General features: G+C 42.1%; 2 protein-coding genes across 3 annotated transcripts in view; both read left to right on the top strand.

Annotated features, from left to right (window-relative positions):
- Nucleotides 1-58: 58 nt before the first annotated feature.
- Nucleotides 59-12,315, top strand: TMEM208 (transmembrane protein 208). Of its 2 annotated transcripts, XM_060788346.2 has the most exons (6): nucleotides 59-160; nucleotides 2,840-2,935; nucleotides 5,208-5,267; nucleotides 7,084-7,220; nucleotides 8,453-8,537; nucleotides 11,869-12,315. In XM_060788346.2, the coding sequence occupies exons 1-6, from the start codon at nucleotides 155-157 to the stop codon at nucleotides 12,004-12,006; spliced, it is 522 nt and encodes a 173-aa protein (XP_060644329.2). In that variant the 5' UTR covers nucleotides 59-154; the 3' UTR covers nucleotides 12,007-12,315. The 2 variants fall into 2 exon arrangements, with proteins under 2 accessions (XP_060644329.2, XP_060644330.1); XM_060788347.2 differs by lacking the exon at nucleotides 59-160 and having other exon boundaries at nucleotides 2,851-2,935; nucleotides 7,101-7,220.
- A 3,979-nt stretch (nucleotides 12,316-16,294) lies between these two features.
- ZDHHC1 (zinc finger DHHC-type containing 1) overlaps nucleotides 16,295-24,645 on the top strand; it is a 28,357-nt gene continuing 20,006 nt past the window's right edge. The window contains exons 1-3 of the mRNA XM_060788050.2: nucleotides 16,295-16,484; nucleotides 20,347-20,446; nucleotides 23,859-24,077. Coding sequence (XP_060644033.2) covers nucleotides 23,859-24,077 — 219 coding nt within the window. The 5' untranslated portion in view covers nucleotides 16,295-16,484; nucleotides 20,347-20,446. The remainder of the gene's footprint in view (nucleotides 16,485-20,346; nucleotides 20,447-23,858; nucleotides 24,078-24,645) is intronic.

Raw genomic sequence — 24,645 nt, 5'->3', positions numbered from 1 at the left:
CCGGGTCCCCATGGCGACGGCGCCGAGCTTGCTGGGAATTACAGTTCGCGAGAAGGCTGCGGCGCCCTTGATGGCGTCATCACCTCTGCGCCGGAAGTCTGGATGTGCTGAGTTGGTGGAGGGTTTTTCGCTGGCTTCCTGAGGAAGGCTCGTCATGGCGGTGAGTCAGGGGCCAGCAGGGCCGCTTCAGGATCCCTCAAGACTGTTGTTGTTGTTGTGCTGTCACGTCTTTCCGAAGGCAACTCTCTCCCAGAGTTTCCTTGTCAACATTTGTCCAAAGCGGGTTTGCCTGTGTGTTTCCTCAGAGGCTGAAAGAGCGTGGCTTGCCATGCTTAAAGGCACCCACCGGGTTCAGAGCCACAATCCCAAGGCTTAAACTACAAGGCCACGCTTTCTGAATTCCGCATTCCTTCTCTCTCTTTCCTACCTCCTTTTTCTTTCTTTCTATCCTCAACTCCGTTTTAGAGGGAGCAAGAAGCGGATGGAAAGGATTCTCTTCATTGTATTGTTGAAGGCTTTCATGGCCGGAATAACTGGGTTGTTGTAGGTTTTTTCGGGCTATATGGCCATGTTCTACAAGCATTTTCTCCTGACGTTTCGCCTGCATCTGTGGCAAGCATCCTCAGAGGTAGTGAGGTCTGTTGGAACTAGGAAAGTGGGTTTATATATAACTAGCCGCCCACTGCCACGCATTGCTATGGCCCAGTCTGGTGATCTGGAAAATAAAGTAACGAGAAAGTGTTGGTTTCTAATATATGTAATTCTTGTATGCTTGTGAGTAAACAATATTTCTTGTTATTGTCGAAGGCTTTCATGGCTGGAATCACTCAGTTCTTGTGGGTTGAGGATGCTTGCCATAGATGCAGGCGAAACGTCAGGAGAAATGCCTCTAGAACATGGCCACATAGCCCGAAAAAACCCACAAGAACTGAATATTTCTTGTTGTTTCTTTGTCAGTGTTGATGTGGAGAGTGTCTGGTTTGCCCACTCTGGAATATGCAACATATCATAGTCCTTCTTTAGGGGTCTCTTTCAAATCTATGAAACTATATCTGTGTGTGAGAGAGAGAATCATATCTATCTATCTATATTTATGACTGGATGGCTCTTTGTCAGGAGGGCTCTGATTACATTTTCTTGCCCTGGTGAAGAGAGTTGGACTGGATGGCCTTAAGTATTTTCTGTTAGTCATGGGGGTTCTGTGTGGGAAGTTTGCCCAATTTATGTCATTTGTGGGTTTCAGAATGCTCTTTAATTGTAGTGAACTGTAAATCCCAGTAACTACAAATCCCAAATGTCAAGGTTTCCTCCAAACTCCATCTGTGTTCATATTTAGGCATATGGAATTTTTGTGTCAAGTTTGGTCCAGATCCATCATTGTTTGAGTCCACAGTGCTCTCTGGATGTAGGTGAACTACAACTCCCAAACTCAAGGTCAATGCCCACCAGTGTGTTCTATTGGTCATGGAAGTCCTGTATACCATGTTTGGTTGAATTCCATCATTGGTGGAGTTCAGAATGCTCTTTGATTGTAGGTGAACTATTGGTTCATCAGGTGCTTTGCTATGGCTGACTTCTCTGGTTGAAGTAGTCTGCAGTGCCTTTCATGTTCCTTGATTCATGTTTGGGCAATGCTGCGTTTGGTGGTCCCTATGTAGACTTGTCCACAGCTGCATGGTATACGAACCCCACCTCCTCCAAAATGAACCGAACCACCTAAACTGGGCTCTACAGGCCAATGGACACTCCACCTCAGAGATCAAAAGACCGAGAACAAGCCACGAGAGTCAAGACAAAGATCCAACCAGAGGAAAAGTGTTCTTGCCATACATCAAGGGAACCACTGACCGCATAGGAAAGCTGATGAGGAAACACAACATACAAACTATCTACAGATCCACCAAGAAAATCCAACAAGTGCTACGTTCAGCAAAAGACAAGAGGGATCCTCTCACTTCTGCAGGAGTCTACTGTATACTATGGCAGTATACTTCTATACTGCCATACAATCCAGATTATTAAAGCAGATAATCTGCATTATCTGCTTTGAACTGGATTATCTGAGTCTATACTGCCATATAATCCAGTTCAAAGATGATAATCTGGATTTTATCTGGCAGTGTAGAAGGGACTATAGAGTCTCAACCAATTCAACACAGTTTGTGGCAGCCACAAAAATTAGGTTTCTGGAGTATAACGACTACCCCAAAATTAAACAGGAAATAACATTTTCAAACCAGGAACATATTTTTTTCAAATTTTGTTACATAGTATTATTATTATTAATATTATTATTATTATTATTACACAGATCTGTCTACCAAGCGCCTTCTAAATACATTTAGTTGAATGCAGATACAGAACTCCATGATGAAGAACTCTGGCTAGGCCTAATTCCTGATCATAAAGGCTTTATAGCTGTATCCAAGCAAATGGAGTAATGAAGTTCTATGAAGACCTTTGTGCTCTGAGCAGGAAGGCCTCTGACATTGCTGGGTATGTGATCATATTCAAGATGTGGGGCTTGTGCACATGCTGAAGTCCCCATTTAGTTCCCCATATGGTCACCCAAATACTAAGAAGGAAGTTGTGATGACAGGTACAGTGTTTACAAGAGATGAGAAATCCAGGTTAAAAGCTAATTTGTGAGATATTGGCTTGCATATAAAGTTAGGTCTGTTGCTGCTAGCAATGTATTAGTTCTAGTTGTTTAATGTAAAATACAGTTTAATAGTGAATTTGGGATATGAACAAAACATATAAGCCAGCAGGGCTTTCTCTTTCTTCAGACTTTTATCCTGTTATTTACTTGGCTGCATTTTCTTATTTTATTTTCCAGCCAAAGGGAAAGGTGGGAACCAAAGGTAAAAAGCAGATATTTGAAGAAAACAAAGACACCCTCAAGTTCTACCTGCGGATCATTCTAGGTGCAAATGTGAGTGTATCATGTTCTGCATTAATACTGTTTGGATATTTTGAACAGAAATCACTTGCAGTTGTGAAAACATTTTTGGTCTGAATAACTTGCCTGCTGAATAGTTTGCCTGATGTTTGGTCTTGTTTTTAATCAGAAGACAGCCTGTGTCTCTGGGTTTGGGCACAGATGGAGAGATAATAGATCTTCCCAGGCTGAAGTATTTGAGAGCCAGTTCCCAGTAGTTGTAGCATTGTGGCTAGGAAGAGAAGGGCTTTATTTTTGCCAGGAAGGCTATCTTCAGTTTCTAGCTTGCAGTGCATTCCCCATTAAATGTCAGAATGCCTTCAAAGACTGCTACTCTTTTCAAGATGCAAGGAAAGTGAAGTATTTATTTCTACCTGACTCTGTTCCTCACCACATGACAGGTGTGAAAAGGTAAGGCGAGAATAATAATAATAATAATAATAATAATAATAATAATAATCACTTTTAATCTGTACCCATTACTCTGGCCCGGCCCAGTTTTATTGTGTATTGGTGTATTGTTTTATTGCTTGTTGTTTAATATTGCTTTAACGGTTTTTAATTTGCTTTAGGTTGTGTATTGTTATGTTGTGTTTTGAGGCCTTGGCTTTTGTAAGCCGCATCGAGTCCTTTGGGAGATGCTAGTGGGGTACAAATAAAGTTAACAATAAAATAATAATAATAATAATAGTAATAATAATAATCTTTATTTATATCCCGCCACCATCTCCACAAAGGGGATTCGGGGCGACTAACATGAGGCCAAGCCCAAAGGTACAATACAGCAAAATAAAATACAGACTGCAGACAACAACAATTACATCAGAATAAAATACACACAGTAGTAAAATAAAATAAATAAAGCACATTGACACAATATAAAATCGAATAGAATGGGCAAGCCGAATGGACGAGGTAAAATGATAAAACCCTGGATGAGGTAGGAATAGAAAATATGTAATTGAGGGGAGCCCAAAAAGGATAAACAGTGAGGTAGGCTTTCAGTTTAGGACGGGGGAAAGTGCATCATAGGGACATGGCACACACACATGTCCCTATGATGCGAGAAATCTGGCTTTGGGGTTGAAAGTCTTGAAAAGGCATTTGTAAGATGATTGTCTTTTCCTCTTGACTGACTGTTCAGTTTCTGTGGCACAACATGAAAAATTAAATACAAAAATATTTTTTTACTTTGAATGCTTTGGTAATAAAGCTTGTATGTGGTGGATGCTTCCTTGATGGAATGTGAGGCCTTATCTACACTGCTATATAATCCCATTTCTGAATCTAAATTATCTGCTTTAAACTGGTTTATATGGCAGTGTAGACTCATATGATTCAGTTCAAAGCAGATAATCTGGATTCAGAAACTGGATTATGTGGCATTGTAGATCCAGCCCGAGTCTAACTAATGACCAGAGTCAGTGTCATGTGCTTGACAGAATACCAGCCTTGGAATCTCAAATATCAGATTCTCCATGGGATCAAACATAGGATGCCTACGTTCTTTGTTTTTCCTCAGTTGTTTGCTAGTTCAGGAATGCTCTCACTGATGTCAGTGGGAGCTTCTTTTCCAGAAAAAATAATAGCTTTGGGAGACTGTTCTTTGGTGGTACTAAAACATGGGGGTGATTATATAATCATTTCAAATCTCTCTGTACATTTTAATCCCAGCCCTGCTTGTGCTGCCCCATGGCTGCAAGTTAGTGTTGTCATTGTTTTTTAAAACAACTTTAAATATATGCAACATTTAAGTTATGTAACTCATCTGTAGTTTGGCCTTCTGTCATAAAAATCACATTAGGCTTCGAGATGGCCCCAGTCTTAGAATTTTTGTAGAGTTAAAATGGGAAAGGAGATGTAATCAATATACATGCATTTTAACTCTGGAAAAAAGGACAGAATAACAAAAAATAAATCCCAACTAGATACAGTGAAATAGTCACTTCATATGTCTTCGCTGATCTTTCTTGCTTTTTACAAAAACCACTAGCTATCAATAACAACATGAACAACTTGTGTTCTCATGTGTAAGCTTGGTATGAACTTGCCATTTCTTAAGCTTTGTGTTTGAAGATGAGAAGGTGGCTTTGGGTTTCAATGGACTAACTCTTTCATTTTGATTGTGACTAGACTTTACAGAGATTTGCAGTATTACTAAAAGAGATTCAAAGGAGCATGTCTCTTTTCTTCCTTGGTTTTTCTTGGTTTGTGTCCTCATCTTCCTTTTTTACTAGGTTTTGACTTTTGTTTCCTTTGGTTTCAGGCGATTTATGGAATTGTAAACCTTGTGGTTTTCTATGTATCAGCCACTTTCTGGACATGGGTGAGTCCTACATCGCCTTAGATTTTAATCTAAAGGCTTGTAATGTCCTTATTATGCTTCACACTGACATGTAAATAGTAATCCACTCCAGGGCCAACCAATATATCCCACCATCTCTGCAAGTCTTCTAAGCAAAGGTGATGTCACAACTACTCTATGGAGCATCCATTTGGTTAACCCCTGGTAACAGTGCCATCAGATCTTTCCACTCAAAATTCCTCCACAAATTATTTGGTGTCCCAAACTGTGTCCCATATGCAGTTCTATGTCTAGAATCTGGCCAATACTTTAGAGAGGCCACTATCTGGCTAAACATCATTAAATTTTGGTTATCTATCCACTACAAAAGTCCCAGCAACACTCTGACCCAACTCACCTTGAGCGAACTCCACCATTCAAAATGGTGCTCAACAGCTCTAGCAAAGATTGAGGAATTGGGCTATGATAGCGACTTCCTGAACTTGCTAACTTTCAATGAGATTTTTACTCTTATTAAAAAGAGCCTGCTAGAAAGGGACTATAACCAACTGTTGAGTTTGGCCAATAAATCCTGTTCACATATGAACATGGCAATTCCATTCATACAGGGAAACCCAGCCTTTTATATTGCAGTGCTCACTAACCCCTCTTACAGGAGAGTCTACATGCTGGCTAGATTTAATATTATGCCATCTCTTCACCATAGAGGAAGACTCAACGGTCTATCAAGCAATAAGAGGCTTTGTCCCTGTAACACATGACAGCTGGATTCCATCCTGCATATTCTTCTGCACTGCCCACTTTACCAGGATCTAAGATTTAGCTTAATACCACATGTTATAGATTCCTTGAAAAACTATAGTGATTCAGACAAAGTAATTATGCTTTTAAATTGTCAAGATTTTAACTGCTGCCTTTCAGTGGCAAGATTCCTGAATGAAGTCTGTAAACGGAATGTGTAGCAAATGTGAAGTTCCCTTTCCCATGATTTGTGCTGTATTTTATACCTCCTTGCTATGTATATGCCAATAAAGGCTTATTGGATTGGATATCTGTGGAGTGTCCAGAATGGGGGAGAGAACTCTTGTCTGCTTGAGGCAAGTGTGAATGTTGCAACTGGCCACCTTGATTAACATTTGATGGCCTTGTAGCTTCAAGGTCTAGCTGCTTGCTGCATGAGGCAATCCTTTGTTTGGAGTGATTAGCTGGCCCTGATTGTTTATTGTCTGAAATTCCTCTGTTTTTGAGTGTATAAAGAACAACACTCAAAAACGGGAATTCCAGACAAGAAACAATTCAAGCCAGGCCTTGAAGCTGCAAGGCTAATCAAGGTAGCCAATGCCTGGTAGGCTGTTAGGAATTCTGGGAGTTGAAGTCCAAAACACCTGGAGGGCTGAAGTTTGTCCATGCCTGCATTAGAGCAACTGAGACACATTAATTTGTCAACAGCAGACACCCTGTCCGTGTTGTAAATAGGTAGCAGGAGTGGGAAAGTCACAGCGCTCCAGATGTAGAACTACAGTCATGTCATTGTTCACAAATAGCTATGCTGGTTCAGCCTGGTGGGAATTCAATTCTAACAACAAATGGAGGTCCACAAGTTTCCCTCCCATTAAGTGTTTTATACTAAGTTCAACTTTTATATTAAGTTTCTAAGTGTTGGGAAAGTTAATTTAAATACAACATCTCCCATCAGCCCTTGCTGGGCATGATGGCTGGGAGAGTTTGGGGGTTGCAGCCAAATATATTTGTTCCTGGTTTTGTGCTTAAGTGCTCTCTGAGAGTTGGGCTAGGGCTCAGCTGCGTTTCCTGGCTGATCTCCATGTTCTTATTGTAGATTGCATTTGTGTTCAGCTTGATTGTCTATCTGGCCAGTTACCGCTCCATGAGCTCCATGGCGAAGGCTACTTTTGCGGAGGATGGCAGTCTTGCCGACGGCGGCGTTGACCTGAATATGGAGCAGGGGATGGCAGAGTGAGTGTCTACCCCACACAAGTCCAGGTGAGCAGGACCTGCTGCCTGAGCACAAACACATCTCCCACCTCCTTCCCATGACGTAGGGGAACATTAAAAGGCCGCAGCATTTATTGGGAACCTGGCTTTCCCAACTGCTTGCTCTACTCAATGGAATACTATCCTTCCTTCTTGTGCTCTCAGGGCCCTTCCACACTGCCATATAACCCAGAATATCAAGGCAGAAAATCCCACAATATCTGCTTTGAACTGGGTTATCTGAATCCACACTGCTATATATTCCAGGTCAAAGCAGATGATGTGGGGTTTTATTCAGCTGTGTGCCACAAAAACCCTGTCCAGGGCTCCTTATTAACATGGAGCGAATGCCTCCTTTATTACACTCCTTACAAATTGGTGGCTCCTTTACAAACTCTTTATAAATTAGTGACCACGTTACACTCAAGATTTCACTAATTCTGAGAAGTTTAACTCTCCATCTGCAGAAGAGTAGTGAGTGTAAAGACAAGGCTTAAGATACCACATGTGATGCTTTCCCCTCAGTCTGCAGAGTGGTGGTGGGTGAAATGAGGCAAGGCGGGCAGCAGGTGAAGCAGATGGCGTTCTTCTCCACTACTTGGCCTGACAGGCAGGGCTCAGTGGTCTGAAAAGCAGGCATCCAAATGGTTTCTGTTCCTACTTTCCTTTTCGTTTTACTGTTTTTTCCCGTACCAGAAAGGGGTGTACTGTTTCGTGCCATCCGAATGAACGTTATGAAACAAAAATACGAAAGAAACAAATGAAACAAATACAAATGAGACAAATAAGGGACTAGAAAAGAGAAGAGTGAATAAATTTCATTGCATAAACAGTGGCTTAAATGCTGTTCTGTAAGCCACCCAAGTCCCTTTTTGGGAGTTGATGGTGGGATATAAATAAAATTATTATTATTATTAAACTCCTTAGAGATTCAAACATTTTGGAATTATTGTTCATATAATCATATAATATGAGAGAATCTTGAAAGTCTTCTAATCCAACTTCCCTAAAGTTTCCTAAACGTCTCTTTGAGTTTCCCAAAAGTCCCCCTCAAGGCAAATGAGCTACTGAGGACCAGCGTAACCTGGATGTGAAGTTCCAACAGGAGGAAGGGGGTGAGGAGGACATTTCACATGCGGCCTGCTTTAAAAGGGCAAGTCAAGTTTTTCTGCTGAGTTCTGTACCCGTAGAATTGTTTTCATGTTTGTCTTTAGGCATCTGAAGGATGTGATCTTGCTCACGGCCATAATCCAGGTCCTCAGCTGTTTTTCCCTCTATGTGTGGTACTTTTGGCTCTTGGTAAGTCTCTCCCTCCAATTTATTAATACAGTATATAATGAAAACCTAACTAAATATATGTTACTTATAGTATTTGCAAGCCAATACTTGTTAGTGTTACTTGTTATTCCATTTATATGCATTCTTGGGGTCTTATTTTTTCTTCTTCTTAATAGATAGAAAGAAGAGGTTTGTAAAATTGTTCAAATAAAGCTTCTATCTTCTTTTTGATTCCAAAGATAGAGAATACAGTATGTTGGAGTAACTGATCCTCCAATAGTTTCTTTAAAAAGAACAAGAGATTGATAACAAAAAATAAATAAAGAGAATCTGTGCACAACTTCTGTGATACAGAAAGAGCTAGATGCAGGCTGTCCCCAAGTTACAAACGAGATAGGTTCTATGTATTGTCAAAGGCTTTCATGGTCAGAATCACTGGGTTGTTGTAAGTTTTTTGGGCTGAATGACCATGTTCCAGAAGCATTGTGTCCTGATGTTTCACCTGTTTCATCTATGGCAGGCATCTTTAGAGGTTGTGAGGTCTTTACAACCTCTGAGGATGCTTGCCATAGATGTGGGCAAAACATCAGGAGAGAATGCTTCTGGAACATGGCCATACAGCCCAAAAAACTTACAACAACCCAAGATAGGTTCTGTAGGTTTGTCCTTAAGTTGTATTTGTATGGAATTCGGGACAGTTATATTTTTAAAGTGTGACTCCAGTCATATAAAGTCATATGTTTGTAACTTGAGGATTGCCTGTGCTCCCCCCCCCCTTTTTTTTTTCTTTTTTGTAGAAAGGATTTCATTTGGGGACGACGACTGGAATAAGACTCGAGTAAAATGGTCTTCGGGGAAGAAGGGTGGGGTAGAAATGCAAGAAATAAATAAATATACAATTTACATTCTCTACATATTCATATTCTCCAGCAATACGTGAGTCACCAATTGGCTGCAAAAGGCGATATACAAATACAGTAAATAAATATAAATAAATAAAATACATGGAGCAAGAGTTGCTAGATGCTGGGTTTAGAAAAGGCTTTGGAATGAGAAACCAAATTGCCAATACCTGTCAGATAATGGAGGAAGGCAGGGAGTTTCAGAAAAACATCTATTTCTGTTTTATTGATTATTCTAACCTTTGACTGTGTGGATCATAATAAATTATGGCAGGTTTTTGGTGGTATGGGCATACCAAATCACCTTGTCTCTCTCCTGAGGAATCTGTATAAGGACCAAGGAACAACAGTAAGAACTGGTTCAAGATTGGGAAAGGCGTACGACAAGGTTGTATACTCTCACCCAACCTTTTTAACTTGTATGCAGAACACATCATGCAATGTGCAGGGCTTGATGAAGCCAAGGCTGGAGTTAAAATTGCTGGAAGAAACATTAACAACCTTATATATGCAGATGATACCACTTTGATGGCTGAAAGCGAGGAGGAGCTGAGGAGCCTTCTAATCAAGGTGAAAGAAGAACGTGCAAAAGCTGGGTTGCAGTTAAACATAAAAAAACCAAGATTATGGCAACCAGAATGATTGATAACAGGCAAATAGACAGAGAAAACATGGAGGCAGTGATAGACTTTGTAATTCTAGGCGTGAAGATGTCTGCAGACATAGACTGCAGCCAGGAAATCAGAAGACGTTTCCCTCTTAATAGGAAAGCAATGACCAGTCTCAATAAAATAGTGAAGAGTTGAGTCATCACGATGGCAATGAAGGTCCACATAGTTAAAGCAGTGGCATTCCACTGTAGTAACCTATGGATGCAAGAACTGGACCATAAGGAAGGCTGAGTGAAGGAAGTTAGAGGCTTTTGAACTGTGGTGCTGGAGGAAAATTCTGAGAGTGCCTTGGACCCCAAGAAGATCAAACCAGTCCATACTCCAGGAAATAAAGCCAAACTGCAAAGAGGCAAAGATGAAGTCTTTTGGCTACATAATAAGAAGACAGGAAAGCTTGGAGAAGAGAATGATGCTGAGGAAAATGGAAGGAAAAAGGAAGAGGGGCCAACCAAGGGCAAGATGGATGGATGTTACCCTTGAAGTGACTGGCTTGACATTGAAGGAGCTAGGGGTGGCCATGGCCAACAAGGAGCTCTGGCATGGGCTGGTCCAGGAGGTCACGAAGAGTCAGGAGCGACTGAACAAATAAACAACAAATATATTCATTAGTATAAGCTTCAATTTAGTGTTCTCCCCCAAATCCTCCAAGCCTTTTGCTGATGTTCAGGGATGGTTTTCTGTAACAAGATTGCTGTATAATTAGAGAAATTACACTGTTACACAATTTTTCAGTTTTTCTCAGTTACGGAAACGAAATGTGCTGTTTCTTAATAAATTTAACATGCTGAATTCAAATATAATAATTAAATGTGTTAATTGGCTCTGGTTTTTATGCAACAGCTATTTCAATTTTCTCCACAATAGGTAATTCGTTAATATTATGATAATGCGCCTAATCTTACTGCATGTATATAAACCGTGAATATTTACTAAATTTTAGTCAAATTATATTGCCAATAGTTTATACATGAGAAATATTTATTTAATTAGTCTATTGTTTATGTTTGTGCAGCAAGAAACTATATTAGTAGGCCTAATGCAGTTGAAAAGTCTGAAAGTTTAAATGTCGCTTTAATCATGACTTTAGTTTATATCCTGTTTGCTTCTCTTGACTTTTCTTTTGTATTCAAAGAAAGGATTGTCTCTTACAATGCTCCAGCAGTAGTCTGACAGCATTGACGGAGTCCATTTACCTTGATATCTTTTTTCCATAGTGCTTTATTTACACACGTGCGAGGCATAACTACAGTAAAAAGAACAATGTAAAACGATGTTTAACTATACTGTCTCAGTCTTCAACTGACTGACCCTCACCGTACAAAAGTCTGGCCTTATATAGGGCTTTCTGGCTTTTGCACACGGCACTAATACTGCATCATCAAACTTTCTAGAATATTCTAGAATCTTCTATAGTGTAAGTCGCAACATGCATTTTTTCAACCATATGTGATCACGTGATTGTTTATATCATAAAAACTAGAGCCAATATACATTTTAAAATGTCATTTTTGTTTTCGGCACCCCAAAATCATAAAAGAACAACTATTTTCAGGCCCGCAACTTTCTAGAACCTTCCATAGTGTAAGTCGCAACATGCATTTTTTCAACCATACGTGATCATGTGATTGCTTATATCATAAAAACTAGAGCCAATATACATTTTTAAATGTCATTTTCATTTTCAGCACCCCAAAATCATAAAAGAACAACTATTTTCGGGCCCACAACTTTTTCTCAGTTGAATTAGAGAAATTACCAGATCTTGTTTGTCTCTTGCAGGCTCCAGGACGGGCGCTCTACCTCCTATGGATTAACATCTTGGGACCGTGGCTGACCACAGATCCTTCAGCCACCAACCAGGAGCCCAACGAGAAGAAGCAGCGTCGCCAAGAACGCCGACAGATGAAGCGTTTCTAGCAGAGTTTACGGGTGTGGATGTTGTGCCATGTTTAGTCTCCATGTGGCTGTTTATCAGGGATGATTTTTTAAAACCTGGTAAAAAAAATCAGGGGCTTCTCTCCCCAGAACGCAACTCCATAAATAATATTTTGCCCAAGACCTCATTTCACCAGGCAAATACTAGGCCTTCCATTACTTTTGAAAAGGGGCGTGGACTCTGGGAGACCGAAGGTGTGTAAATATCTATTTGAAGAGGCAATATAATATGAGTTTGGAAGTTCTGGGGGTTTGAAGATATGACAATTAAAAACAACAACAAATCAACAATCTGTGTAAAGTGCTTTTGGATAGTACTGAATTTATATTAGCAGCATATTTGCCGAATCACATTCTATTTATTTATTTATTTAGTACACTTGTATACCGCTAATATCTCAGCCTGTGCGGCGACTCATTGCGGTTTACAACATATTTAAAAATACAATATTCACTTTAAAAATATAAAATAAAATATAAAAATACATACATATACATACATAGTATTGGGCCACCAATACAGACCGGAACATCTCATAGTTAAAGTTCTAGGAAGTGATATATGTATAACCAAAATACAAAACAAGTAGCAAGCCAAAACAGTGATTGAAGCCAACAGTCATAAAACAACAGTCACTTCAGGGAAAGGAAAAATGGAAGGATGTTCAAAGTTCATGCTGAAAGTCTGGATGTTCTTTGAGGGGATGGCAAATGCCTAGTGCAGCGTTTTTCAACCTGGGGGTCACAATGGGGTTTTCAGAGGGGTCGCCGAAGAACACCAGAAAACTTATTTTTGATGGTCTTAGGAACCCCTTTGGCAGAGAAGGCAGAAGATCTCTCTGCCTGTCCTTCACTTCCTTTTTGGAAACAGATTGGGAATCCTCCCACCAAGTTCTCAGCCAGCTTCTCAGCCAAGGGGAGGGCTGATTCTGAGACCCAAGCAGGGAGGGGAGAGCACGCACACTAGGCGCATGGCAGTGTACTGCACATGTGTAGGTGGAGGAGACCATATGAGACCAGCGAGTTCCTCCAAGGCATGGGGGTTCTGTGTGGGAAGTCTGGCTGAATTCTATTGTTGGTGGGGTTCAGAATGCTCTTTGATTGTAGATGAACTATAAGTCCCAGCAACTAGAACTCCCAAATGTCAAGGTCTATTTTCCCCAAACCCCCCAGTGTTTACATTGGGGCATATTGAGTATCTGTGCCAAGTTTGGTCCATATCCATCATTGTTTGAGTCCACAGTGCTCCCTGGATGTAGGTGAACCACAACTCCCAAACTCAAGGTCAGTGCCCACCAAACCCAATATTTTCTGTTGGTCGAGGGATCTCTGTGTGCCTAGTTTGGTTCAATTCCATCATTGGTGGAGTTTAGAATGCTCTCTGATTGTTGGTGAAGTATAAATCCCAACAACCACAACTCCGAAATGACAAAATCAACCCCCGCACCTGGAAGACCTAACCCTTATCTTCAAATGGAAAAGATGTAATTGCAGGGAACAAAACACAATATGGCAGGGCAGAGAGAATCATAGAATCATAGAATCAAAGAGTTAGAAGAGACCTCATGGGCCATCCAGTCCAACCCCATTCTGCCAAGAAGCAGGAATGTTGCATTCAAATCACCCCTGACAGATGGCCATCTGTTTAAAAGCTTCCAAAGAGGGAGCCTCCACCACACTCCGGGGCAGAGAGTTCCACTGCTGAACGGCTCTCACAGTCAGGAAGACCACCAAGACACCAGTCTTCTACAGTAAAAGGATTTAGGTGTCAAATTATACAGTCCAGCTCCTTCCTCTTCTTTCTGCCTCCTCGAATGTTGCCCTCCACACATGGAACCTGTGATGATGGCTCTGAAGAGAATCCACAAGGAACTGAATGACCTGGCACATGACCCTCCTGCCTAAATTTGAGCAGGGCCTGTTGGAGATAACATGTTCCATTGGCAAGCAACAATAATGAGACCAAATGACAGTCCCTATCAAGGTGGGGTTTTGTTCTTGACAATTCACTTCCCAACAGATTAGCCCAGGGGTCCTCAAACTATGGCCCGAGGGCCGGATACGGCCCTCCAAGGTCATTTACACGGCCCTCGCTCAGGGTCAACCTAAGTCTGAAATGACTTGAAAGCACACAACAACAACAATCCTATCTCATCAGCCAAAAGTAGGTCCACACTTCCCATTGAAATACTAAATAAGTTTATATTTGTTAAAATTGTTCTTCATTTTAATTATTGTATTGTTTTTAAAGTGTTTTTTGCACTACAAATAATATACGTGCATGTTTTTTTTTCAAATTATAATCCGGCCCTCCAACATTTTGAGGGACTGTGACCTGGCCCTCTGTTTAAAAAGTTTGAGGACCCCTGGATTAGCCCATCAAACCACCTAAGTTTGCATTTACAACAAGAATTTACCATCCAAATATTAACTGTAATGGCAGTATTTGTCTTGATATTCTACGGTCACAGTGGTCTCCAGAGTTAACAATTTCAAAAGTACTTTTGTCCATCTGTTCTCTATCGTGCAATCACAATCCAGACGATCCTTTAGTGCCTGCGATTGCACGAGGGAGATTGCACTGCTTGGGAGAATCCTTTGTTGGGAAATGTTAGCTGGCCCTGATTGTTGTTGTTTGTTTGTTTATTTATTTCATATACTTTTACCCCACCCTTCTCACTCCCGAAGGGGGACTCAGGGCAGCCTCATAGCAAACACCATTCGGTGCCATCATAATGATAAGAACAATTAACAGGTCACTCTTCGTGACCTCATGGACCAGCCCACACCAGAAATGGCGAATCCAAGACTGAAGTTAAAATTGCTGGAAGAAACGTTAACAACCTTAGATATGTAGATGATATCACTTTGATGCCCTGATTGGGTAACAGTAAAGGTTTTCCCCTGCCAAAGAGCTGGCGTTTTCTGCAGACACCTCCAAGGTCATGTGGCTGGCTTTACTTACTTAGGATAATCTTCCAGGATCAGTATTCCGTAGGTGGCTGTGGAGCCCTATTCTTGACCTGCATCTTCTCCCGCAGTGAGGGCATTGGTTTCCAGGTGGAAGGCGGTCTTGGTCGGGGTTGGCTTGACACGCCTTCCTATTGGCATGTTTCTCTCTTTCACCCTCCATTCGTACCTCTTCAAATACTGCAGCACTGCTGGTCACAGCTGACCTCCAGCTGGAGCACTCAAGGGCCAGGGCTTCCCAGTTCTCGGTGTCTATGCCAGAGATTTTAAGGTTGGCTTTGAGCCCATCCTTAAATCTCTTTTCCTGTCCACTAATATTCCGTTTTCCGTTCTTGAGTTCAGAGTACAGCAACTGCTTTGGGAGACGGTGGTCGGGCATCCAGACAACGTGGCCAGTCCAATGGAGTTGATGGCAGAGGACCATTGCTTCAATGCTGGTGGTCTTTGCTTCTTCCAGCACACTGATGTTTGTCCGCTTGTCTTCCCAAGAGATTTGCAGGATTTTCTGGCGGCAGCACTGATGGAATCGTTCCAGGAGTTGCATGTGACGTCTGTAGACTGTCCACGTCTTACAGGCGTATAGCAGGGTTGATAGGACAATAGCTCTATAAACAAACACCTTGGTGTCCCTATGGATGTCCCAGTCCTGAAACACTCTGCTTTATTCGGAAGAATGCTGCACTCAAAGAGCTCAGGCGGTGTTGTATTTCGGTGTTGATTGTGACTTTGGTGGAGAGGTGGCTGCCAAGGTAGTGGAAATGGTCAACATTTTTTAATGTTACACCATTAAGCTGTATCAGTGGCATTGGGGAGGGGATGGCTGGTGACTGCTGGAAGAGCACTTTGGTTTTCTTGATGTTCAGTGACAGGCCAAGCTTCGTGTATGCTTCTGCAAAGGTGTTTAGAGTGGCTTGTAGATCTTCTGAATGCGCACAGTCAACATTGTCATCCGCATACTGGAGTTCCATAACAGATGTTGTAACAGGCAGTAAGCGCACCTAGAGCTTCGGAAAGCTTCTGTTCAACCATCTCAAAGCTCCCTGCTTGAGCGGTGATGGCGCGATCATCAGCATAGATGAAACTCTCTGTCACTTCTGGCAGTGGCTGGTCATTTGTGTAGATGTTGAACATGGATGGAGCAAGTTTTTTTCCCTGATTGATTCTGTTCTCTTGGAGGGAAGGCCTGTCTTTTGTGGTCAGAGACGCTATGCCGGCCGCCTGCCAGCAGGGGGCAGCTGTCTCCCGGCTGAGTTTTTTTCTCTGGGAAGGAAGGGGCGTGGCTTGGAGGGAGGAGGCGTGGCTCGGAGGCGGAAGGAGGAGCGTGGCTGTGGGCCTGGCTGTCGCCATGGAGACGGGCCCGCGGCCTGACCCGCGCCCCGGGGCCTCCGCTCCGCTCGGGCCGCCGTGAAGAAGGGCAGCCGCCATCGCCCTCCCGCTCTCGGGCATGAGGCGGAACGTGGCCGCAGGGAGACACCGCAAGCTGTGGGAAGGTGAGGAGGGGCCTCCGGGAAGTGGGCCTCGGCCTCCAAGCCAGACCCTCCCTAGAGTGAAGAGCGGGGGGAGACAACAGGAAGTTGGAGGAGGCTCCCTCACAGAAGGAAGGAAGGGAACCCAACTCCTGGAAGAGTTATTATTTGGGGGGGGGGGGGGGGGGGGGCGCAACTAAAGTATGATCCTCAATCCTTGTTTCTTTCCCAAAATCCCATTCTCACAGGGACAGGAAGGGAGGGAGAGGAAATCTCCTGAATAAGAACACAGAAAAATAAACACACGAATGTTCCCTCATCCCTATGCTATCCAAAGCTAACGCGCGTATATATACTAGCCGTTCCCCTGCCACGCGTTGCTGTGGCCCACATGGGGATTCTGTGTGGGAAGTTCAGCCCAATTCTATCGTTGCTGGGGTTCAGAATGCTGTGTGATTGAAGGGGAACTGTAAATCCCAACAACTACAACTCCCAAATGTCAAGAATCTATTTTCCCCAAACTCCACCAGTGTTTACATTTATTTATTTATTTATTTATTTTATTTAAAAGTTTTATATACCGGCCTTCTCACCTCTCTCGAGGGACTCAGACCGGTTTCCAACCATAATATCACATACAGTCAATAAAACATCATACTTCATATTACAATAAAACATTAAAACAGCAATTACATTCAATAACTGCAACAGTCAGTCGTCCCACTAAAATCGGTGTTCATCATCCTCCATCCATATCTCAGGGTGTTTGCTCACTTGTCGAATGCCTGTCTCCATTACCACGTTTTCACCTGTTTCCTAAATGTCAGGATAGAAGGGGCAGTTCTGATCCTTGGTGGGAGAGAGTTCGAGAGTCGAGGGGCCACCACCAAGAAGGCCCTGTCCCTCGTCCCCACCAGACGCGCTTGCGATGCCAGTGGGACCGAGAGCAGGGCCCCTCCAGACGATCTTAATAGTCTTGATGGTTGATAGGGGGGAATACGTTCGAAGAGGTAAACAGGCCGGAGTCGTTTAGGGCTTTATAGGTTAACACCAGCACTTTGAATTGTGCTCAGAAGCTAATTGGCAGCCAGTGGAGCTGGTGTAACAGCGGAGTGGTGTGCTCCCTGTACCCAGCACTCGTTAGTAGTCTGGCTGCCGAGCGTTGGACTAACTGCAGCTTCCGGGCAGTCTTCAGAGGCAACCCCACGTAGAGAGCGTTGAAGTAGTCTAAACGAGATGTAACCAAAGCGTGGACCACTGTGGCCAAGTCAGACTTCCCAAGGTACGGGCACAGCTGGCGCACAAGTTTTAATTGTGCAAAAGCTCCCCTGACCACCGCCGAAACCTGGGGCTCCAGGCTCAGCAATGAATCTAGGAGAACTCCCAAACTGCGAACCTGCGCCTTCAGGGGGAGTGTAACCCTGTCCAGCACAGGCTGTAACCCTATACCCTGTTCGGCATTTCGGGCATATTGAGTATTCGTGTAGAGTTTGGTCCAGATCCATCATTGTTTGAGTCCACAGTGCTCTCTGGATGTAGGTGAACTACAACTCCAAAACCAAAGGACACTGCCCACCAAACCTTTCCAGTATTTTCTGTTGGTCAAGGGGGAACTGTGTGCCAAGTTTGGTTCAATTCCATCGTTGGTGGTGTTCAGAATGCTCTTTGATTGTAGGTGAACTATAAATCCCAGCAACTACAACTCCCAAATGACAAAATCAATTTTTTTGAGTGAAGGACATACATTGGATTGTTAGGTGTCTTGTATCCAAATTTGGTGTCAATTCCTCCAGTGGTTTTTGAGTTCTGTTAATCCCACAAACAAACATTTTATATATATTAGGCTTGGGCAATCCATGGTTCTAAATGGTTCTAAAGTACTTACAAAACTAAAGTTCTGGTGGTGAAAATTTCAGAACTCTAACAAAACTTTCAAAATTTAATTATTATTTCATTATTGGTGATTTTAATGACAGAACCAATTAGGAACTGCCATTTATTATGAAATTTTGAGAGTTTTGTTAGAGTTCTGAAATTTTCACCACCAGAACTTTAGTTTTGTAAGTACTTTAGAACCATTTAGAACCATGGATTGCCCAAGCCTAATATATATATATATAGAGAGAGAGAGAGAGAGTTGAAGTCCAGAACCCCTGGAGGGCGGGCCCAAGTTTGCCCATGCCTGAGACAGTGTGCAGGTTGGTTCTTAAGTGAATATCTCATACGCATTCAACTTAAGAACTAACCTGCACACTGTCTCAGGCATGGGCAAACTTGGGCCCTCTCTCCAGGGGTTCTGGACTTCAACTCCCACAATTCCTAACAGCCTCATGCTCTTTCCAAGCGGCTGAACGGGGAAAGGATAGGGCCTAAGGCTTTTAGGAATTGTGGAAGTCGAAAACTCCTGGAGGGAGGGCCCAAGTTTATTATTTATTTATTTAAACATAAATATTCCGCCTACTCCTCAGGCGGCTCTGGCTTCGGGCATCCTGTCCTAGTGGCCCATGTCTCTCTTTCCCTTCCTCCACAACTTTTTCTTTCATTCTTTGCAAAGGAAGGATCCCCAATTGCCCTGCTTGCCCCAGGCACATATATTGCTTACATTGTATTGTCGAAGGCTTTCATGGCCAGAATCACTGGGTTGTTGTAGGTTTTTCCGGGCTATATGGCCATGTTCTAGAGGCAACTTTTCTCCTGACGTTTCGCCTGCATCTGTGGCAAGCATCCTCAGAGGTAGTGAGGTCTGTTGGAAGTAGGAAAATGGGTTTATATATCTGTGGAATGACCAGGGTGAGACAAAGGACCCCTGTCTGCTGGGGCTAGCTGTGAATGTTTCAGCTGATCACCTTGATTAGCATTTAATGGCTTGGAAGTGCCTGGGGGGAATCTTTTGTTGAGAGTGATTTGATGTGCCTGATTGTTACCCCTCTGTTGTTTTGCTGTTGTAATTTTTGAGTTTTTTAATATTGGTAGCCAGATTTTGTTCATTTTCATAGTTTCTTCCTTTCTGTTGAAATTGTCCACGTGCTTTTTGAGTGTTGCTCTTTATTTCCTGTCCTCATTTTAGACTTTTTTAAATACCGGTAGCCAGATTTTGTTCATTTTCATAGTTTCTTCCTTTCTGTTGAAATTGTCCACGTGCTTGTGGATTTCAATGGCTTCTCTGTGTAGTCTGACATGGTGGTTGTGAGAGTGGTCCAGCACTTCTGTGTTCTAGACAATATGCTGTGTCCAGGTTGGTTCATCAGGTGCTCTGCTATGGCTGGTTTCTCTGGTTGAAGTAGTCTGCAGTGCCTTTCATGTTCCTTGATTCGTGTTTGGGCGCTGCGTTTGGTGGTCCCTATGTACACTTGTCCACAGTTGCATGGTGGTCAGTTGAAACATTCACATCTAGCTCCAGCAGACAAAAGTCCTTTGTCTCACCCTGGTCATTCCACAGATATATAAACCCATTTTCCTACTTCCAACACACCTCACTCCCTCTGAGGATGCTTGCCTCTAGAACACGGCCATATAGCCCGGAAAAACCTACAACAACCCATTCTTACATTGTTCCTGTGGCAGCTCCGTCCATATCAGCTTGCAATAGCACATATCTGTTTCCATTTGAATTAATTGTAGTTAATTTGGGGGGAGAAGGGCGGGGTATAAATATAGGAAATAAATAGTTTGAGGGAAAGCCTTAGAGCTTACTTGACCTTCATAGGTAGGGCACAACAGTATACCATTCTAAGAAAAGGAAATATAACATTTCTAATAATCACGCTTTCTTTCCAATGACTGGTTTTATTGAAAGCATTTAAACTTTAAAAAAAACCCACTCTCTTAATGTTATTTTCAGTATGTTATAATCCTTTTAATATTTGTTGAATGCATTCATGGACAGAAGAGAAAACTGTTGGACTTATGAAAACACTTTAAGAGCTTCATGATTGGATTAAAGGGTGCCTGAGCTGTGAAACCGAGGCTATCGTCTTGAGGTTGGGGTAAGAGAAACTTATGTGATTTCCAGAACTTTTATAATATAATAATAATACTTTATTTGCACCCCACCCTATCTCCCCAGGAGGACTCAAGGTAATTTTTCTTGACTTTCAGCTGACTTGAAGTCATTTAGATCTAAATGTTACATTCATCTCATGTTTTAAAATGACGAGCCCCCGGTGGCGCAGTGGGTTAAACCCCTGTGCCGGCAGGACTGAAGACCGACAGGTTGCAGGTTCAAATCCGGGGAGAGGCGTATGAGCTCCCTCTGTCAGCTCCAGCTCCCCAAGCGGGGACATGAGAGATGCCTCCCACAAGGATGATAAAAACATCAAATCATCCGGGTGTCCCCTGGGCAATGTCCTTGCAGACAGCCAATTATCTCACACCAGAAGCAACTTGCAGTTTCTCAAGTTGTTCCTGACATGACACAAAAACAAATGTATTAAAATTTTCTTGTGAGGTTTTTGTTGATTTGCCATGTGCATTCATCCATGTCGTGAATCTTCCACTGTTTATTTCAGGAATTCTTTGATGTATCATGTGCCATAATATTGCATTGTGAGTGGAATATTTAAATTATGTTTTCATGGCAGTTATTTTATCTGTTTAAACTGCTTGTATTAATATTATCTATGGACAGGTGGAACATTTAAAATGATACTCTGTTAAAAAGTTGGAATACAGTAATATTTAGTTAGATTCATATGCGGAATATTTAAACTCTTTGTATTAATATCAGTTGTGGTCAGGTGGAATAATTAAGTGGGGAAAAAACAATATAATAAGAAATTATATTTAAAAGTGTAAGATCATGTTTAATCAAAAAGTCAAATCTGGGGAATCATAGAGTTGGATGAGACCTTGTGGGCCTTCCAGGCCAACCCCCTGCCAAGAAGCAGGAAAATCTCATTCACAGCACCCCTGACAGATGTCCATCTAGCCTCTGTTTAAAAGCCCCCAAAGAAGGAGCCTCCACCACACTCCGGGGCAGAGAGTTCCACTGCTGAACAGCTCTCCCAGTCAGGAAGTTTTTCCTTTTGTTCAGATGGAATCTACTTTCTTGTAGTTTGAAGCCATTGCTCTGCGTCCTAGTCTTCAAGGCAACAGAAAACAAGCTTGCTCCCTCCTCCCTATTGTTTCCTCGCACATATTTATACATGGCTATCGTGTCTCCTCTCAGCCTTCTCTTCTTCAGGCTAAACATGCCCAACTCTTTAAGCCGCTCCTCATAGGGCTTGTTCTCCAGATCATTGATCATCTTAGTCACCCTCCTCTGGACGCATTCCAGCTTGTCAACATCTCCCTTCAATTGTTATTATTATTATTATTATTATTATTATTATTATTATTATTATTAATTGTGGTGCCCAGAATTGGATACAGTGGTCTAACCAAGGCAGAATAGAGGGGTAGCATGACTTCCTTGGATCTAGACACTATACTTCTATTTATGCAGGCCAAAATCCCATTGGCTTTTTTGTCGCCGCATCACATTGTTGGCTCATGCTTAACTTGTTGTCCATGAGGACTCCAAGATCTTTTTCACACGTACTGCTGTTGAGCCAGGAGTCCCCCATTCTGTACCTTGGCATTTCCTTTTTTCTGCCTATGTAGAGTATCTTGCATTTGTCCATACTGAACTTCATTTTGTTAGTTTTGGCCAATCTCTCTAATCTGTTAAAATCGTTTTGAATTCTGCTCCTGTTTTCCGGAGTATTGGCTATCCCTCCCAATTTGGTGTCATCTGCAAACTTGAGGATCCTGCCTTCTAACCCTTCATCTAAGTCATTAATAAAGATGTTGAACAGGACTGGGCCCAGGACGGAACCCTGCTCATGGCACTCTGCTTGTCACTTCTTTCCAGGATGAAGAGGAAGCATTGGTGAGCACCCTCTGGGTTCGTTCGCTTAACCAGTTACAGATCCAGCTAACCGTAGTTTTGCCTAGCCCACATTGGACTAGTTTCCTTGCCAGAAGGTCATGGGGGACCTTGTCGAAAGCTTTATTGAAGTCCAGATATGCTACATCCACAGCATTCCCTGCATCTACTCAGCTTGTAACTCTATCAAAAAAAGAGATCAGATTAGTCTCGCATGACTTGTTTTTGATAAAACCGTGTTAATTATTAGCGATGACCACATTAGTTTCTAAGTATTTACAGACCACTTCCTTAACAAACTTTTCCAGAATCTTGCCTGGTATCGACGTGAGGCTAACCGGACGGTAATTGTCTAGGTCATCCTTTTTTCTCTTCTTGAAGACTGGGATCACATTGGCCCTCCTCCAATCTGCTGGGACTTCTCTCGTTCTCCAAGAACTCTCAAAGATGATTGCCAATGGTTCCGAGATGACCTCTGCTAGTTCCTTTGATACTCTTGGGTGTAGTTGATCTGGCCCTGGTATTCCTGGACAACTTGTTTACCAATTTGGGATTGGATGTCCTCTAATCCCTCATCCACTCCATCTTGCTGAGGTTGAAGATGACTTTCTTTTTGTGAGAAGACCAATGCAAAGAAGGCATTAAGTAGTTCTGTCTTTTCCCTATCCCCTGTCAGCATTGCCCCATCTTCTCCTCAAAGAGGCCCTATCACCTCCTTCTTCTTTCTTTTTCTACTGATGTAAGAAAAGAAGCCCTTTTTATTGTTTCTAATGTCCCTGGCAAGCCTGAGCTGGTTTTGTGCTTTAGCTTTGCGAACCTTTTCCCTACAGGAGTTGGCTATTTGTTTGAATTCTTCTTTGGTGATTTCTCCCTTTTTCCACTTCTTGTTCATGTCTCTTTTGAGTCTTAGCACAGTTAGAAGTTCTTTGGACATCCAGATAAGATATAATTAATTTCATTCGAATAAGATAAGATAAAATTAATTTCCTTTGAAAGGGGCTGAAATTGGGGAAGACTAAGATAATAATTTAAAGACTTGAAAATCTATAAGACTTGAAAATTTAGTAAAAGTGCATAACATTTTGATATGAATATTACTCGTGGTTGTGTATTTATGTTAAATATGTTTTATGATTAGCAGAAAAGTAATCAAACGCAAAAAAAAGTATGTGCAATAATTTGATATTTGCCTTGGGTTGATGAAGAGAAAATCCATTGTGTTTTTAATGATTTTTGTTTTGTTTTGTTTTTTAATTTTTGTTCTATCTAGGTAGGGACAGTGGGTTGGCATATTTTGATTTGGAATTATGTGTCATTTTGGTGGTTGTCTTTTTAGCATATAATAAAATGAAATAAAAAAATACAAGTATGCAATTCAGATATGTGACATTGCTATTTGTGTGATTTTTACAGATTTTTCTTTTATTGTAGAAGATTTGCTACTGTAACTTTGCCTTCTGAAATTCTTTAAAATTGGCATTTTCAGCAACTTATTTTAATCGAGGGCTCTTTTTCTTTTCTTCTTATGGCAGATGAACATCTGCAGGAAACCACCCAACAAAACAGCCCCAGAGAAGAGTGACGAAGCGGCTCTTGAGGTCTATCCGCAGGAAGCCCGGAGAAATGGCTGGAGCTGGCCTCCCCATCCCTTCCAATTCCTTGCATGGCTGCTGTACTTCTTTTTTGCCCTCGTGGGCTTTGGCATCCTTGTGCCGCTCCTGCCTGTTCACTGGGTCCCTGCTGGATATATTGTATCCTTGTGTCCTCAATTGTCAGTGTTCGTTTGTAAGCACGTTCCTCAGGGATGTGATGATCAGTCATATGCAAATGATATTGTCAAATGTGTTTATTTTGATATAATTGTCTGTATGGTTTCTTTCCGGCAATTGAATGTTTGCCTACGTGTTGGAAACCCATCCTGAGTCCCTTTGGGGAGATAGGGCTGTATACAAATGATGATGATGATGATGATGATGATTATTATTATTATGGAGCCCCCGGTAGCGCAGTGGGTTAAACCCTGTGCTGGTAGGACTGAAGACCGACAGGTCGCAGGTTCGAATCCGGGGAGAGGTGGAGGAGCTCCCTCTATCAGCTCCAGCTCCTCATACAGAGACATGAGAGAAGCCTCCCACAAGGATGATGAAAACATCAAATCATCCAGGCATCCCCTGGGCAACGTCCTTGCAGACGGCCAATTCTCTCACACCAGAAGTGACTTGCAGTTTCTCAAGTCGCTCCTGACACGACAATAATAATAATAATTGTTGTTGTTGTTGTTGTTGTTGTTACTAAATGATGGAGAACATGTAGTAATAT

This window comes from Anolis sagrei, chromosome 8, assembly GCF_037176765.1.
Source record: "Anolis sagrei isolate rAnoSag1 chromosome 8, rAnoSag1.mat, whole genome shotgun sequence".
Lineage (NCBI taxonomy): Eukaryota > Metazoa > Chordata > Lepidosauria > Squamata > Dactyloidae > Anolis > Anolis sagrei.
Note: the sequence above shows the minus strand (reverse complement) of the source record. Positions and strands in the feature narration are given on the sequence as shown.

Coding starts and splice junctions, on each gene's coding strand:
- TMEM208 (XM_060788346.2), top strand. Junction 2,936..5,207: donor GGATCATTCTAGGTGCAAAT/GTGAGTGTATCA, acceptor CTTTGGTTTCAG/GCGATTTATGGAATTGTAAA. Junction 5,268..7,083: donor CAGCCACTTTCTGGACATGG/GTGAGTCCTACA, acceptor TTCTTATTGTAG/ATTGCATTTGTGTTCAGCTT.